Source organism: Lynx rufus, unplaced genomic scaffold, assembly GCF_022079265.1.
Source record: "Lynx rufus isolate CCGP_SWC_20201006 ecotype Redwood Valley unplaced genomic scaffold, mLynRuf1.p SCAF_12, whole genome shotgun sequence".
NCBI lineage: Eukaryota > Metazoa > Chordata > Mammalia > Carnivora > Felidae > Lynx > Lynx rufus.
In genome coordinates this window covers 42,589,137-42,608,055 of record NW_025814826.1, presented here as the reverse complement: position 1 = coordinate 42,608,055, position 18,919 = coordinate 42,589,137, and the positions used below count along the sequence as shown (strand labels likewise).

The 18,919-nt window shown below is 34.5% G+C and overlaps 1 protein-coding gene and 1 pseudogene across 2 annotated transcripts in view; both read left to right on the top strand.

Annotated features, from left to right (window-relative positions):
* CSMD3 (CUB and Sushi multiple domains 3) overlaps window positions 1–18,919 on the top strand; it is a 1,257,946-nt gene that overhangs the window by 978,689 nt on the left and 260,338 nt on the right. For both annotated transcript variants that reach the window (XM_047073797.1, XM_047073796.1), the window contains one exon: window positions 10,658–10,852. In XM_047073797.1, the coding sequence (XP_046929753.1) occupies window positions 10,658–10,852 (195 nt within the window). The remainder of the gene's footprint in view (window positions 1–10,657; window positions 10,853–18,919) is intronic.
* LOC124507933 (28S ribosomal protein S31, mitochondrial-like) lies at window positions 11,343–12,058 on the top strand (annotated as a pseudogene).

The window sequence follows — 18,919 nt, the reverse complement described above, 5'->3', positions numbered from 1 at the left end:
CCACAGTTAATTTACAGATTTTTCTGAGAGACACAGGTTGTTTCAGTTTTTCACTACCAGAAATGAATCATGATGAAATTAACATTCTTTTGCATGCCTTCTTGAGCATAACTGTGAGAGTGTCTCTAAGGTATCTATCTGCCCAGGAGTGGAATTATTGGGTCAAAGACTATAAACCTCTTGACTAACTCCATATTGCCTAGTTATTCAAAGAAGAGGTTATACCAGTTTATATTTTCAACAACAAGGAAAACATTTCAGAAACTTCACATTAAAAAAAATGAAGATATAATTGACACATAACATCATATAAATTATATTAATTTTAGGTGTACAATATAATGACTTGATATATGTGTATATCGTGAAATGATTACCACAATGTTTAGGCAACTATGTGTAGCTACATATAGTTATACATTTTGTGTATGTGTTCATGAGAACTTTTAAGATCTATTCTCCTAGCAATTTGCAAATATGCAATACACTATTGTTAACTATAGTTACCATGCCATACATTACTTTATAAATGAAAGTGTGTACCTTTTCATCCCATTCACCTATTTCATCCAACTTCCATCTTGGCCTCTGGCAGCTACCAGTGTGTTATCTGCATTTATGAGTTTGGTTTGTCTTTTTAGGTTACACACATAAGTGAGATCACACAGTATTTGTCTTTGTCAGTCTTATTTCACTCAGCATAATGCTCTCAAGGTCCATATATTTGTCCCAAATGGCAGGATTTCCTTCTTTCATGGACGAATAGTATTCCATTGTATAGATAAACCACATTTTCTCTGCTCATTCATCTGTTGCGTCACTGAGGTTGTTTCCATGTTTTGGCTATTGTAAATAATGCTGCAACCTGCAGCATTATCACTATCTTTTCAAGATAGTGATTTTAAGGAACCCCACACTTTTGAAAATCCAGTGCTCTTGTCACACTTGAAAATTGTCAGCCTCATGAGTATTAAATGTATCTCATGGTCATTTTTATTGTCTTTTCTGTAATTACTATTAAGCTGAACATCTTCTTCCTATTTTTATACTGAGGTTCCCCTTTTGTTAATTGCATATATCTACTGTTGCACATTTTTCTAGTAGGTTGCCTGTTTCTTTTTTTTTTTGTTTTGTTTATAGGAAATTATTTTTGTATTATGGATATTAATCCTTTATTCATGTTCCATGTTGTAGTAAAAATCTTACACCATCTTTGGCAAGCATTTTCACTTTCTTTCTGGTTTCTTTTGCTGTATAAAAGTTTTAAAAGTCAATATCTATATTTATCATTTCCATTTCTTCATAGTTTGTGAAGGCTATGAAACCTTGAAACATTATTATGCCTTGATTTAAAAAAGGCATTTTGTTTCCTCATGTGGAGTTCATAAAGGCATTTTCCTCAACTTGCTCTAAAGTTTTAAAGCTTTGCCTTTCATTTTTCATCTTTTTCATGTGTGTGGAGTATTTTTCTGTAACCAAGGAATCTAATTTTATTTTATTCTATTCTTTGTGTGAATGGTCCTACCACCATTTCTTGACAAGACAATGCTACTGCTCTCAAATAGCAAGTCTCTCTATCACTGTTTCTGACTTGTCTATTCTGTTCTATTGGCCTGTTTATCTATTCCAAGCCAAGATTTCTCTGAATTTTACTACTATAGCTTTAAAATAAGTAGACATGAGGTAGGCAAAATTGTCCCGGTCTCTATTAACCTTTTTAAATTGTATTTAGATTTTAGAATTAAGTTCTTTCTGCCTCTTGAATTTCATTGGTACTGCATTGTATTTATAAATTATTTGGAATAAATTGATGTCTGATACTTAGTCTTTTCAACTATTATTATGGCATATCTCTCAACTTATTCATACCCTCCTCATTGTCTTTCAGTAATAGTTTCTAATTTTCTTTATAAAAGTTTTCTCATCTAAATCTTAAATGGCTTATAGTTTCCATTGTAATTAATGATATTTTTATTATTAGATTTTATTCATTGTTGCTAATGCATGGATTTTTGTAATTAACTAGTATCTAGCAAGACTTCTTAACTCTTTCATTAGTTATCATAATTTTTAATGGATTTTTTTTGGATTTTCTGTGTACCCAGTGACAGTTCTGTTTCTTTTTTTCTTGTTTGTTTTTTTGGGTTTTTTGTTTGTTTTTTCCTAGTCTATACACTCCCCTGCCCCTCACCCCCTTGGCTTAATGATCAGGGCAAAAAAATTTAGTATCCTATCAAATTAAACAGTGGTAGCCATCATTCTTCTGTCATTACTGATTTTAAAGCAAATTCATCTAGTGTTTTACCTTTAAGTGTTTTCTATTGGTTGGGGCGATGTTAATAAGGGCTGACATTTTTTAACTCATTGTTTTCAGAGACATTTCAAGGTTATTTACATATAAAAATCATTTACCACTCTGAATGAAGAAGTTTTAGCACAAGGTTAAGTAATTAGCCTAGTCATGTGGCAGAGCTAAGATTTGATTCAGATTGGGCTCCACAATGGACATGCTTATCCAAAATGTTACACTATCTAGATATATTTTTTATCAATTATAGGAAGTTCCCTTCCATTCCTGATCTACTAAAAATTCCTTAATCATTCTGGGATTGAAGTTCATCAACTACTTTTTCATCAGCTACTAAAAATATCACATGGTTTTCCTTTGTATAAATTAAATATTATTATAAAAATATAAAAATATATTATAAAATTATTTATTACATTATAGATTTTCCTTCCTATATAATTGTCTTTGTCTAGTTTTGATCAAGACTATACAATCCCCCAACTTTGGGAGCATTCTTACTTTTCTAATATCTAGAATAATTTGTATAAGATAGGGATCATCTGTTTCTCAAACATTTGTGAGAACTTCCCTGTAGAACTAGGGACTTGGTGATCTGAGGTAGTAGAATTTTAGTGGTTATAAATCTATCCAGGTTTTCTACTTTATCTTTGATTTCTGAAAGTCGGCTTCCTAAAAATTATTTTCATCCAAGTTTTCAAATTGTTGACATAAAATATTTGCAGTATTTTCTTACTTAATTTGTTGCTGTATGTTTTTTATTAACGTTTGGTTCTTGTGTTAGTAATAGTATTTCTTCCTGTCTATTTTCTCTGCATCTCTGCTTTCTCTTTTTTCAGGTTTATCGAAATAAATACTTACCTTACTAATTTTCCGAATTTTTTCTCTTCTAATATGAACTTTTGTGGCTATATTTTTTCTTTTTTTTTTCTTTTTTTTTTATATATATTTTTTTAACGTTTATTTATTTTTGGGACAGAGAGAGACAGAGCATGAACGGGGGAGGGGCAGAGAGAGAGGGAGACACAGAATTGGAAACAGGCTCCAGGCTCTGAGCCATCAGCCCAGAGCCCGATGCGGGGCTCGAACTCACGGACCGCGAGATCGTGACCTGGCTGAAGTCGGACGCTTAACCGACTGCGTGTGGCTATATTTTTTTCTAAGTACATCTTTACCTGATTTGCAAAAGTCTTAAAATGCAGAGATTTATTATCAATAATTCTAAACTTGTCCTAATACCACAGCGTTATGATTTTTTTTGCATCAGAGTTCCTTAGAAATAGTGCCAATTAATTTTACTCGCTTATTTACTCTCTGCATTCCCATTTACTCCACTAACTCCCTACACATATACTAAAATACAAGCGTCTTAAGAGCAAGATCTCTGTTATTCACCAGTATACAATTAGTACCTTAGAATAAGTGCTTACACACCATAATTTTGGTAATTATTTGATTGATTGGTTTTGAGCAACCTAAAGAGGTGTCTTCTCATTTTGAAATCAAGTCATAATTAGAATCATAGAATAATAACATTACTGAAATATCAGAAATCTTAGCGATACATCTCTGTCCTGCATTTTATAAGGAGAACTTGGCTCTTTAGGAATAGCTACTTATATCTGCAAGCTAACAGGCTTATAAGGAAGACCTATTTAAGAGGAAAACAAAAGAAAAAGGAAAGGAAAGAAAAGGAGAAGAGGGGCTCCTGGGTGGCTCAGTTGGTTAAGCATCTCACTTGGTTAAACATCCCAGGTCATTATCTCACGGTTTGTGAGTTTGAGCCCCGCATTGGGCTCTGTGCTGACAGCTCAGAGCTCAGAACCTGGAGCCTGCTTTGGATTCTGTGTCTCCCTCTCTCTCTGCCATTCCCCCACTCACGCTCTGTCTCTCAAAAATAAATAATAATTTAAAAAATTAAATAAATGAAAAAGGAGAGGAGAGGAGGAAGCAAGCAAAGAAGGAAAGAAAAGAAGGAAAGAAAAACAAGAAAGCTGTAATCAAGTCAGTAAAGCTAGATTCTATTGTAAAACATTTCCATAGATCTCTAGGATAAAAGATACAGGAAAAATTCCACAAATACTACCATGCTTAGTGCAGGTGGTACTAACTGATTCCAGCATTCTTTCTTGTGGAAACTGGAATTAACCTCACAATCCTTTCTCTACTTAACATTCCAGGTAGCCATTCCTAAATCCATATAATTAAACACTTGAGATAAAACCTACTCTCCTTTTTCTTAACTAATTTCTATCCATTTCTATTTTCCAGCTTGATCCATTTCCATGTCCCATCATTTCCAAAATTTCCAAAATTCCTAAGATTTATGTTGTCATAGGAAAAGGACCACAAGTGCAAATGTTTTTAAAAGATAAAATTAATCATTAGGTACCTACTATATTCTAGATACAATGATTAGTTCCTTTTAATGAATTCTCTCTATCCTTCCCATGAGCAGGACCATTTATAAATGCAACAGAAATATTAAAACTAACACAAATAAGTGATAAGTATCTCTATCCCTATTTTACAAATGGCAAAGCTAAGGATCAGACTATTAAAAAGAGTTACAGAGGGGCGCCTGGGTGTCTCAGTCGTTTGGGCATCCAACTTCTGCTCAGGTCATGATCTCACAGTCTTTGAGTTTGAGTCCCACATTGGACTCTGTGCTGAGAGCTCAGAGCCTGGAACTTGCTTTGGATTCTGTGTCTCCCTCTTTCTCTTTCTCTGTCTCTGTCTCTGTCTCTCTCTCTCTCTCTCTCTGTCAAAAATAAACACTAAAATAAAACATTAATATATATTAAAAATAGTTACAGAAAATGATATAAATTATTATTACTATTAGAGTAAAAGCAAATAAAAATATAAAAGTCAAACGGAGAGAAATACATAGTCATTCCATGAACTTCGATCTTTCTCCCTGGACCCTGCAATTACTCCCTACCATGCTCAGCTACTACATGATGCCTATTTACACACAATTTCATGAAGTCTTATTTTTATACTCCAGACAGTATTTCTTGCCGATGTTAGTGTTAAGTTCATGCTAGTCCCCAAATCCAACCTAATTAATTCTCTGGACTCTCATCCATAGGAAAGTTCCATGCCCCAGTTCAGGGTCTCCAGGGTCTGCCTTTTTTCATCAGCCTCCATATTTCCTATCCTTATTCAAAACATGTTACCTCTTTAATTGTTTTGTTTCTTAAAGCTAATAAATCGGTCCTTATATTTCTTTCTGCCGAAGACAAACATCTCAGAATTTTTATAAAATATGCACCCCCAAAATAAACTGACATATACATTGAGGCCTGGAATAGTAAAAAGCTTTTCCTTTGTCATTTGTAATACATGTTCCATACCTTCACTTATGCATGTTGGTTTCTGTTGGCACTGAAAAGTAGAGTTTTAAAGTCTTGACTCACTCTAAATCCATAATGTTTTTGGTAGGCCTTTAATTTAAAAGCAACCCCTATCTCTATTAGAGCTCACACCAGAGTATAGTTATCATTGCCTTCTTCATATCTATCTTTCCATTTCCCCCTTGAAGATAGATACTGAATCTTAGTTTTGTTTGTGTGCAAACACATAATAGTTGTGCAATGAACGAATCCTGTGTGTGAACGTTGCAAAAACACAAACCTGCTAACAAGGATTCTGGAAGGAATACTACTTTCTGCTTACGTAAAGCAAATTGTGGATATGCCTTTATGTGGTAGATAATAGTAAATTGGAGTGGAGAAGTGGAAGTCTGGGGGTGAAAGGAGGTGTTTGGCTAATTATAAAGCAATGTCTTCACAAAGAGTTTAAATCAGGCAGGCCTAGTTTCCATTGTAATTTTAATGAGATACAACGTTAACAGATTTACAGTTGAATAAATATTTAGAGTTCAAACAGTACTCTCATTTGCATTGTTTTAACTTTAGGACCATTTTAGATCATAATGTTAATAAGTATGTCTTAAAAATTTATAATTATAACACTTATACAAATGTGGCTCATACAGTAGTAAAATTTGTATTCTTTTAACAAAATGTATTGATTCTGATGGAGAGAGAATATATAGTTTTGTGCCCGTGGAGGGAAACTGCTGGTAGCTGGTGATTTAGCTGGCAGGGAATGTCAATTTATAGGCACCAGTATGGACAGTGAAAGACTTATGACTGACTGTTTATATACGGTATAAGTTAGCCATCTGCTCTAAGAACCTGAAAAGTATCATAAATTACTTTCTAAATTAACATACCATTTTTTTTCCATAGAGCAACTTATTACATTTCAGCTATTACCCTGAGGTAGTCTGGGGTCAATTGTGTAATACTTCCCAAAATAAAAGAGATACGTGTATGGCTCATCCTTATTCTCTAAAAGCGCCTGTAGCTGGCCTTATGTGAACCCTCGTGCCTACAATAGGGAGGCCTCTGGGGACTGAGTATGATCAGATGAGGCAATTATAATGCATATACATCGTGAAGGGAGCTTAGTTCTCAGTTTCTGAAATCATGCCAGCAGATAATGTCCATCCACACATGTCTACCATCCTGGAAATAACAGGCAGTTGGATATTATACAGTCTGGTTACCCTTCAAGACCAAAAATAACATATAACCACTTTTGATTATCCACAAGATGACATTATTCAGAATAATGGTCCCTTAGCGAGCATATAGCTATATGTGGAAACAAATTTTGAAGTAAAAATGCCTTTAACAACAAAAATATGTATGTTTCTTTTTCTCCCAGAAAAGAAAATATTTATTTACAAATCAGTCACTAAGTATGAACTCAACACACATACCTATGTATGGTTCAAAGTATGATAAACTTCATAGTGTTGTAGATATTACACTTAGTATATGTAATGTGATCTCAACATCCATAGGTTTTCAGGAATAAAATGGAAACAGAAACATAGTAAAGCTTTAATTTTTCCAACTGAAATTTCTTTAAACCACAGTTTTGGTTCCTAATGTCAAATTGTTTTTTTCATTAAGCACTTAGGATATTTTATTTTAAATTTTTTAGTTTATTTGTTTTAATTTAATTTTTTTTCAATTTACATCCAAATTAGCATATAGTGCAACAATGATTTCAGGAGTAGATTCCTTAATGCCCCTTACCCATTTAGCCCATCGTCCGTCCCACACCCTCTCCAGTAACCCTCTGTTTGTTCTCCATATTTATGAGTCTCTTCTGTTTTGTCCCCCTCCCTGTTTTTATATTATTTTTGGTTCCCTTCCTTTATGCTCATCTGTTTTGTCTCTTAAAGTCCTCATATGAGTGAAGTCATATGATATTTGTCTTTCTCTGACTAATTTCACTTGGCATTAATACCCTCCAGTTCCATCCATGTAGTTGCAAATGGCAAGATTTCATTCTTTTTGATTGCCGAGTAATACTTCATTGTGTATATATACCACATCTTCTTTATCCATTCATCCATCGATGGACATTTGGGCTCTTTCCATACTTTGGCTATTGTCGATAGTGTTGCCATAAACATTGGGGTGCATGTGTCCCTTCGAAAAACACACCTGTATCCCTTGGATAAATACCTAGTAGTGCAATTGCTGGGTAACAGGATAGTTTTATTTTTAATTTTTTGAGGAATCTCCATACTGTTTTCCAGAGTGGCTGCACCAGCTGCATTCCCATATTTTATTTTATTTTTAATGTTTATTCACTGTTGAGAGAGAGACAGAGTGTGAGTGGGGGAGGGGTAGAGAGAGAGGAGACACAGAATCTGAAACAGGCTCCAGGCTCTGAGCTGTCAGCACAGAGCCTGATGGAGGGCTCGAACCCATGAACCGCGAGATCATGACCTGAGTCGAAGTCGTAAACTTAACTGACTGAACCATCCAGGTGCTGTAGCATTTAGGATATTTTCATTGCTGGTGGAAAAATTCTGTAAAGAAATGTTTTGTAAAAATTTTTTTAAAAAGCCATAGGTAAGGTATAAGCTTTATGTCTTATGTTTACTTCTATCTTGTAGCAGACTTCTTAGGTACTTTTTTTGGAGAATATAAGGCAAGGGAGACTTCAGCCTAGGATCTATTCAGTAGGCAAACTACTATGAAGGTAAATAAAATTAATTATTCATAAAAATAATACTATTAACTTGTCTGCCTCACAATTTTTTTTTTCAAAAACTCAAATTACCTTCCCATCTACCTCCTAGACCTTTGCATAAGGATTCTCCAGACGTTTTCAAAATTTACAGATAATTGCTATGGCAGGCATGGAAATAAACAAGGGCAGTATTATCCATAGACAGCTAGTCACCAAGGATTTAAAGTAGCAGGTAAACATAATAATGAGGTAAATGAATCCTCTCAAAATGAGGCTAGCAATATAAAATTGTTGCAGAGGCAATATATTTAACTTTTTGGCATATTTCCCTTTCCTCAAAAAGTAGGACATTTGCCGTACAGATTCACTGGTATGTCACTGAAACTATTGGGAAAACTTTAGAGAAGAAAAAAGCAAACTTTTTAAAAGAGGAATATTAGGTGGTTAGGGTTGCCAAAGAGATGAATCCTTTTAAACAGCAATTTCAATTCTTTCTTTTCCCTCAAGGGAAAGTAGTATTCACACTGCTTGTTGATTCTGGAAAACGGTATTGTGGGAATATTTTACCTAGTAAGAAATATAAGTTCTTGGATTGAGAAGTAATTTTTATTGTGAACTCTGAGTATAATTTATGGGGTGCAAATTTTGTGTGTGTGTGTGTGCGCACATGTGTGTGTGCACTTGGGAGATGATTAAGTTATTTAGATTTGGACTGAAACTCAGGAATCAGGTTTCCCCAACTTACACACTTGTTTCCTTCACCTGCCTTGTCCTTCACCTAGCCAGCTCGTTCTCTCTCCATGTTCAGCTTAGATGTCAGTTCTCCAGGAAGGTCCCTGAATGCATCCACATATGTCATACTCTTGAGAGTTACAAGTATTCATTTAATAGAACTAATAAGCTGTAAATGCCATGAGGGCCAAAATATATTCTGAATGTGCACTGCTATATTTCCAAAGTTCACTGGGTAGTGCGGGCTCTTAATTACCTGTTGGAAAGAAGGAAAGAAAAAAAGCAGAACTTCGTTCCTCTGATATTCTATTAAAATCATTTAAACGGTTGATTCTGCCATTGCCTCTTTAGCTGAATTGGGAGAAATCTTGCTAGTGTTCTTTATAAAACACAAATTTCTCCTCATTTTCTATGAATGTTGAAGTACTTTGAACTTTATAAAGTTTTATGAGTGGAAGAAATATATTCCTACTGCTGCAGGTAAGAAGATTTGGATATATGATAATAAAATAATTTCTGTGATAGCCAAACACGAAGACATTGTTGACTTAAATTCCAATGATTCCATGAGTCATATGCAGAGATACACCCACCTCCTGATTTCCCATTAACATAAAATAAATTCTAATGTAGAAAATTATATTTGTTATCCTGAAATTGTGATGGCCCTTACATTTTTGTATTATTTCTTAAGTAACCTATAATAATATTAATATGGAAATATTAGGGCATTGCTCAGATCTGTTAACAACAATTTGTATTAGAGCTTATTCCCCAAAATGGATGAACTGATCTTTGTGTTTCTCTACATGTTTTCAAAATGTTCTGTCATCCTCTTTAGTTCACTATCGGGGTGCACAGAGAACTTTTAGTTCCTTTGTTCCTTTGTTGTGAATGGACTTAATTTTAAATTTGTGTTAGCTTTAAAAGCACTTGGCTTTAACATAGACTCTCTGTCCAAAAAGATCATGGCTCGGATGTCATAAAGATTTTGCTGCTTTTTAATGATGGATAGACGGACCTCTGGTAGACATGGGAGGTGACTAGAGGAGGTAGGTTACAATAAATGATTTCACCTTCCTACCAGTGGTGAAATGAGCTGAGCTCAACACCGGTGGTAGTATGATTTCTAGGTTCAGTCACAGGGAATGGGTGTCCTTTATATGGAGGAAGAACTTTTAAATAAAGCAGTAATAAATAAAGAAATAAATCCTGCTTCTTTTCCAAAATAATTCATTGAAAATATGTATGCATTTATAAATATTATTGCATACAATTTATAATAAACTCTAACACCCAATGTGTGACTGCATATTAGATACTAATTTTAATGAAAAGTCCAGCGAAGAATTTTATGCTCTTACTTATCAATATGAATTAGCAAAGTGTCACATATGATTATGGGCTACTTTGTACTTTGAGCCCACAAACAGAAGCGGACAGAGTGCTGGTGCTTTCCCGTCTGCTTAGAAGTAGAAATGAAGTAATAGTAAAACTTTCATGGAAAATAATGTTTTCAACAATTCATTTTATATCAACACTGTTTTACAGCAAAACTTCGAGAGTCCTGCTTTGATCCAGGCAATATAATGAATGGCACCAGACTTGGAATGGATTATAAATTAGGGTCAACAGTCACCTATTATTGTGATGCTGGTTATGTTCTTCAAGGTTATTCGACACTCACCTGTATCATGGGAGATGATGGAAGACCTGGATGGAATAGAGCCTTACCAAGTTGTCATGGTAAGAAATATATATATATATATATATTTTTTTTTGTCTGAGCGTTTATTTTTGGACAGAATCAGGAAATATTTAAACCCATTTTTATATTTTTAAAAATTGACCATTTAACATTCAATCTACAAGTGTGATATAGGCCAGGCAGAGATTTTATCAAGGATTTTTAAATTGGATTCATTAAAGAAATGGTTTTGGGAAAGTACTTATATTCCCAGGTGTCTCTAAAGCAATGCACACGTTATTGTAGGCAAGCTCCCTGGCACAAGGATATGGCCTTTTTCTATTCTGTGTTCAGGACTTAGAGGAGCGCCTGAGAAAATTAGGTGCTCAGAAGATACTGGCTGAGTAAAGGAAGAACGAATACACTGAAACTGACATTTCAACAACATAGATAAATGCAGTGACTTAAATATGATCAAGAACTGGTGATAAATCTTTATCCAAACTACACATTTTTCCTAAAAATTAAAGTTGCCTAGAAGTGAAAACCATGTTGGAGCTGCTAAGGCGGGTCTCACAACAGGGGGAAGGCTCAAGGACACAGTAAAATGGAGGAAGACCTAAAATTAGTTTCAGTAACATCATATCAGATATGTAACTGCCACCGCTAGAGTTAGTACCAGACCAGTGCATCAGATTCAACTTGATACAGGAACTGACAGTGATCATAGCCAGGAGAAGACTGCTGATCTTAGAAAAAGTTAGGAAAAATACATTAGGAAAAATATATTCAAGGGGAAGACACTTAATGTTCTTGAGATTAAGGAAGTTACTGAAGAGGCACCAGAAACAGAGATGGCACCTTCACTTAGGGTGTGGAATTTGCTAAGCATTTAGCCACAGTAAATGAACAGCCTATTCAGAATTTTGAAAAGATGATTCAGTGGACACAGGAGGGAAGATTGTGGGAGTCCCCAATGAATAATGAAGGAGTTGTGATGATGATGGTTCATGAATATATATTTCTGGATAAATACCAGGAGGATTTTTCACAACAAGGACCAATTTGTCACTTTATGGAACCAGTACCCCGTGTTCTTTCTAAAATGCACATCTGAGTGTTAGAAAAGTCCAACACAGTGGTTGAAACATTATTTTAATGAAAAACAGGACATTCTAAAATAAAGCGATGCACAGTTCATTTGCAGACCATGGAAATTTTTATTTCAAGCTTTTGGAGATGGATTTTATAGCGAAATAAAATAATACTGCATGTTGAAAAATCATATACTTGTATACAAGTCTATGAGGACAGAGATACTGTGGGGAAAAGAAAAAAACCAGTTCAGTAAGGAGAGAAAAACTATGATATCACTTTGGAAAGTTACCACAGACTGCCTCATCAGTTGAATGATCCCAATGCATTGTACAAAACTGACATGGAGATGATATCATCTAGAGCAGATTTTCTAAACTATAGGTCACCACCAGTGAGTCATAAAATCAATTCACTGGGTCGTGACCAGCATTCTTATAACTGATATAACATTGAATAAAATAAAATAAAAGATAAATACATAAAAAGAAGAGAAAAATGTTATAATCCAAAGACCATAGTAAGGATAAATATTTTTTGTGGAACTCTTTTCAGCTATCTATAAATAAATAAATAAAATACAATAACTATGTATGTGGAGGGTGTGTTTGTGCATGTAGATGTATATGAGTATATTTGCAATGAGGTAATGTATATTTCTTACTATGAGTTGCAGTGAGAAAAAACAATTTTGATCTGATGATTAAAAGAATAGATTTTTGATGTCTGGTACACATAGTAATTTTTCTTAATTATATAATATATTCATGTACTCGAATTATGTGTGTATTATTTCTGACTTAAACAAGTCATTTAACCTCTCTAGAGTCTCTCATCTGTAAAATGAGAGTATTTGAAATTCTTTACTTCAGAATGTTGTGTAAGAACTAAAGAAAAGGTACTTACCTACTAAATGGTCATTCTGTTAGTAACAGAACAGCCAATTAAAACTTGGCTTGAGGGGCGCCTGGGTGGCTCAGTCGGTTGGGCGACCGACTTCGGCTCAGGTCATGATCTCCTGCTCTGTGAGTTCCAGCCCCGCGTCGGGCTCTGTGCTGACAGCTCAGAGCCCGGAGCTTGCTTCAGATCCTGTGTCTCCCTCTCTCTCTGGCCCTCCCCCGTTCATGCTCTGTCTCTCTATCTCTCAAAAATAAATAAACGTTAAAAAAAAAAAATTTAAAAAAAAAAAAAAAAAAACTTGGCTTGAATCGATGGTTTCATCTACCAGAAGACAAGGGGAATAAAAGGAGAAATAATTACTTTGAATTTCATTCTGCCAAAGAGAAAAAAAATAATTAATGGCACGAAAGTTTATAAGAAGTTTAAGAGAAAGTGTGGTTGTTTTGTCTTAAGAGCCATACAAAAGAGGAATTTGTGGATAGACAGAAAATTCATTAAAAAACTAACAAACAAACAAGCAACAACAACAAAAAAACATGGAAAATTTCCTGAAGCCAAACAAGAAATAACCAAAATCCTGACAGAGAAAACCAAAGAATAAAGAAAACTATAGATCAGGGGCTCCTGGGTGGCTCAGTAGGTTAAGCTTCAGGTCCTTGATTTTGGCTCAGGTCATCATCTTGGGCTTCATGAGATCAAGCCCACATCAGGCTCTACACTGATAGCACAGAGCCTGCCTAAGATTCTCTCTCTCCCTCCTTCTCTTCCCCTCCCCCTACTCTCTTTCTCTCAAAATAAATAAATATACATTTTTTAAAAACTATAGATCAAAAAGATAAGTCTTAATCACTGGGATAAATTATTAAATACATGGTTTTCAATGGCTTAGGTGAAAAAGACAGGTGCAGCAGAATATGCATTCACTAAGACTATGCCTGCCTAGAATAATCCTATTGCTTGCCATAGATTTCTATATTGATATGTCATAGAAATGTTAATTGAGCATGGACTATACCATAATGTATACAAATGGTCCTTCTGAACCAAAAATATTTCATGGGATCAATTACAGCCCAATCAAGTGTATTTCATGTTGGTTTAATAGTCAATATCTACAAACAAAACAAAGGCAAGGGTAGACCTGTGTTCAAATCCTCTTACTATATCTATGACCTCAGATGAGCTAAGCCTTGATTTTTAAATCTCTAAAACTGGATGATAGTTATTAACTCAATAGATTATGTGAAGATTCAATTAACCATAGCACATAGAGAGGGCCCAGTGAATTTCCCAGCAAACATTGGCATATTAGTACGTGTGATATTCAAAATGTTCTGAAAGAAGCACAGCACTAGAAAACATACATTGCACTTTGCGTTGTATGTTATGTTTTAGTGGAACTGGTATATTTCTATCGTTTTAACATTAATTAAATCTAATTTATTAATGTTAATATATGGATACACATTTACCCACTCCTAAAAACAGCACAAATGTTTAGTATTTTTAAATTTCTTAAAAGAGAATAATCTTCACTATCAGTTTAGTTGGATATGACTAGACTTTAGCCTACAATGCCAAGATACTATGGAAATCAAAGTTATTGCATGCATGCCTTATACTATTACCCAAAATTGAAGATATATTCATGTTAAAATATGACCACGTCTGATGATTTCTAGTATGGGGGGAAGCCCATGTTTTAGAATTAGATGTAATTAACTCTAAACAATGTTTTAAAACCAAGAGAAGACCTAAAATCAGCTATGTGACCTTGTATAATTTATGTGTCTAAGCATGAGATAATATTGTATAGTTTGTAAGGTTGTTGGGAGAATTATATTAAATAACTCATTTGGAACATTTGGTTCTGGGGTTCCTGCTAGCTCAGTCAGTAGAGCATGTGACTCTTAATCTTGGGGTCATGAGTTCAAGCCCCACACTGGGCTTAGAGGTTACCTAATAAAATAAAATAAAATAAAATATAAAAATAAATAAATAAATAAATAAATAAATAAATAAATAAATAAATAAATATAACATTGGTTCTGAAGTAATTACTATATCACAGTAAAGAGAGCTTAGTATATTTTAGTTTCTTGATCAGGTTCGCACATATCTGTTTGTTTTCCCTCACAGTAATTATACAGAAATCCAAAATACACAGAACTGGCTGACTTTCAGATTTAATAATTTAATACTTTGAAAGTCAAAATTAGTGGGTAAAGCATCTGCAAAAGAGCCGGAAGTTTTTTTGTTCATAAGGATAAATTTTTTAATTAAGATATATTTTGTATTTTTTATCAAAGTAAAATATACATGGGATAACTGAGAAAATAATTTAAAATAGCTTAGCATTTAAAGTAATTTATTTTTTTAAGTTTATCTATTTTGAGAGGGGGAGGGCAGGGGTAAGGGGGGAGAGAGGGAACCCCAAGCAAACTCTCCACTCTCAGTGTAGAGCCCGATGCGGAGCTTGAACTCATGAACCATGAGATCATGACCTGAGCCAAAATCAAGAGTCAGATACTTAAATGACTGAGCCAACCAGGCGTCCCAATTTAAAGTTATTTAAAGCACTGGTCATCTGCCTCACCCCCCCACCTCTATTCTGCTATTACTCAGCTGAGCCTTCTAATAATTTCCAGTTCTAATTGCTCTGATGGTCCTCTCCATGACTCTGCATAACATATGAAGCTCTGTTTCTTGATTTGCCAACTCTAGACAATTTCCATTGATTTCCAGATATAAAAGATAAAGAGTTATGTCAAATCCACAGCCCCTCTCTTCAATATTCCAGAAATATGTTATGTTTGTTTATTCTAGTAATTGCCTTTGTCATGCATTAATTTTTTTATGCCTCTATTGTTAATATCATTAATGTTTAAGAATTAGATTGCCAGGCTCTGCTGCTTTTCATGCTGCATATTACCCACCCCTCGGTAAAATGTTGACTAATATCTCTGAGAACATGGGCAGGAAATTTTGACCGATAGGCTTCACTTTTGAGTATATAAGTAGGATGTTGGCTATTAGACCATGATCCCTAAGTGCCAAAATAACTAAAGTTTTTCATTTTTTACATAAAAGTAAACACCAGCATGACCTTTAATGCAATATTTAAATGCAATATTTTGCTTTTTCTTATAATGTTTCACTCTGAAAGACCATAAGCTCCCAAAGTCTCAGGCTACATGTTTAGCATGAAACATATTAATTTATACATGCAGCCTCTTAGTAAATATGTTTATCCTGAACTGAACCGTAAGAATTTACAGTTTGTCTATTTTAGAGGATAGGATTTTTTTTTATCATGGTTTAAGATTGTGTACATTTTAAATCTGAAGGAAATATTTTCAAGAGCTTATGTTGGACCCTGGGAGATTGTATTTGTCAGAAGTAGATCCAAAATGATAGCATCCTGTGGTAAGTCCTGCTCAGTGATGAGAAACCCTGCAGTTTATCTCATGAAAATGTCACAGGTATTAAATGATAGCAAAACAGAATATCCGTACCTGCAATTCACTTTGTGATCAAAAAAAAAAGTGTTTGGAAAATAATTTCTTACCTTCTTATTTTTCATACTTTGAAAAGTATGTTGAAACTCTGAGTTACTTTAGAAAACTAAAGTGAGTTACTTTAGAAAACTATAGACACACTGGATTAAAGTGGAAATCTTATTGCTCTTATCCATAAAATGACTCAATATTAGCTAAAGGAAATGAAACACAAATAGTGACAGATTCCATCTTTTTTCCCTTAATTATTCACTTCTTGATTTATTTCACCTAATGGCATTGCAGTTGTTTATATAAACACACCTCTACCCTAATCTAGGGCAACTACAGGCTATCTCTTAGCTCTTAGCCTCCCCCCTGGCTAGTTTCTCTCTTTCCCTTGTTTCCTGATACAATCTCTTATGAACACAACAAAGTAATCTTTCAAACATATGTCAGATTATATCAAAATCCACCAGTGACTTTCTAAATCTGAGTAAATTCCAAAGATCTTACAATATGAGGTTCTACTTAATCTACCTATATATACTCTGACCTCTTTACTATTCTTGCTCCCTACTACACTCTTTGGGCCACAAGGGCCTCCTTGATGTTTCTTGAAAGCACTGTTCACACTTCCACCTCAGGGCTTTTGCACTTACTTGTCCTTTTTGTCTGAATACTTTTTTTCCCAGCTTTCTGGCTGAAGCTCTCAGACTTCCTTTAGGCTTCTGACCACTTGTTTTCTTAGTAGAAAAAACATTCCAATTTACCCTCTCCTTGCTCCCTAAAGCTTCCAGGATGGAATCAAGTATATCTAAAGTTGAAATATTTCTGGTGTGTGCAAAGTCCCAGTTATTTTAGGGCCTTAGAACTTTGAAAGGTAGATCATTAAATTTAGAAGTACTAGGCACAGCACTAATACAATATTGTTTTTTTTAACTGAGATAAAATTGACATATAACATTAAATTTGCTTTAGATATACAACAAAATGATTTGATATTTATATATATTGCGAAATGATCGCAACAATAAGTATAGTTGACATCCATCACCATACAGTTACAGTTTTTTCTTATGATAAATAATTTCAAGATGTACTCTCTTAGCAACTTTCAGATATGCAAGATAGTACTGTTAATGATATCATCATGCTGCACATTACATACCCATGGCTTATTTATTTCATGATTGGACCAATGCAGTATTCTTGATCTTTTCCATTGCTGTAGCATACAGTTGAACATGCATTTGACAGTTAATTACAATAATAAGACCCTAAGAATAAACACATTTGTACTGTTAAAGAATCAGTAGCTTTCCACTTATTCTAAAGAAAAGATGGTATCATGCATTCCTCTTTTTCAAACATTCAAAAGTATGAATTGTATGCCTGGTCCTGCGCTAACTATGAATTCAATATGGTTCTTGCCCTTAGAGAGTTTATAATCAGATGATATACAGACAGATACGGTCCATTGCTGGAAATAAAATCAGTGCTGCACGCACAGCATGGAGGTGCCTCTGAACCAATTACAAAGAGAGATCAGGAAAGTCTTCCTTGAGGTGCCTGGTTGCTCAGTTGGTTAAGCCTCGGACTTCAGCTCAGGTCATGATCTCGCGGTTCATGGGTGGGTTTGAGCCCCGTGTCAGGCTCTGTTACTGATTGCTCAGAGCCTGGAGTCTGCTTCGGATTCTGCGTCTCCCTCTTTTTCTGCCCTCCCCCACTCATGCTCTGTCTCTCAAAAAATGAATAAATGTTAATTTTTTTAAAAGAAAGTCTTCCTTATAAAAATGACACATAAAGTGAATCTTAAAAATATAAGTAAGAAGAAACCAGGTGAGGTACAGGCATGAGGAGATGGTGCATTTCACACCCAGGGTTGAGCATTTATAAATACATACAGGCAAGAGTAAACGAAGGAAAGTAGGTAGAATTTCCAGCAGCTCAACATGGCAAGCCTAGAGAGAGGACTCATAGAGATCATAGTTTATCTGTACTGAGAATGGTTTGAAGTTTTGTACATATATTATTTACAGCCTAACACAACTCCATGAATTGAGGACTACTAATATTCTCATTTACAGATGAGGAAACGAAGACACAAAGAGAGGTTCAGTCACTTGCTCTAAGTCACAGTTGCCCAGCAGTCATGTTTTGGAGTCTAGGCTCAATCACTGCCCTATAGGTAGGCTGATTAATTCTACAAATGACCTTGCATTCATCTTTTTTATATCTGCAGTTATGGAAAATTACAGTCGATTAAATGTTTCATGAATGGATATGTGGCATGAAAAATAAGTGGTGAAATTTGGGGCTCTCCACTTATTTCTGAAATCTTCCTCCATGCTAAGTATGAGAATTAATAAAAAGTAAATTCCTACCAATAACTAATAAAAGTGGTCATCTGAAATGCATTTTTGCATTGCATTTGAAATACAACCTTACACAGAATGCAAATAAATACCTTAATAGATATAGTCAGTGTTAGTTCTTTTGAATATCGGCACCATTATTTTCAATACCTTTGTTTCTCTCCTGCTAATGTAAGGCCTAGATTCTGGGGGGAAAAAGAGAACTAAGTAACTCAATCATTGGTAACTGTAAGTCTTTTCAAAGTACATACACACA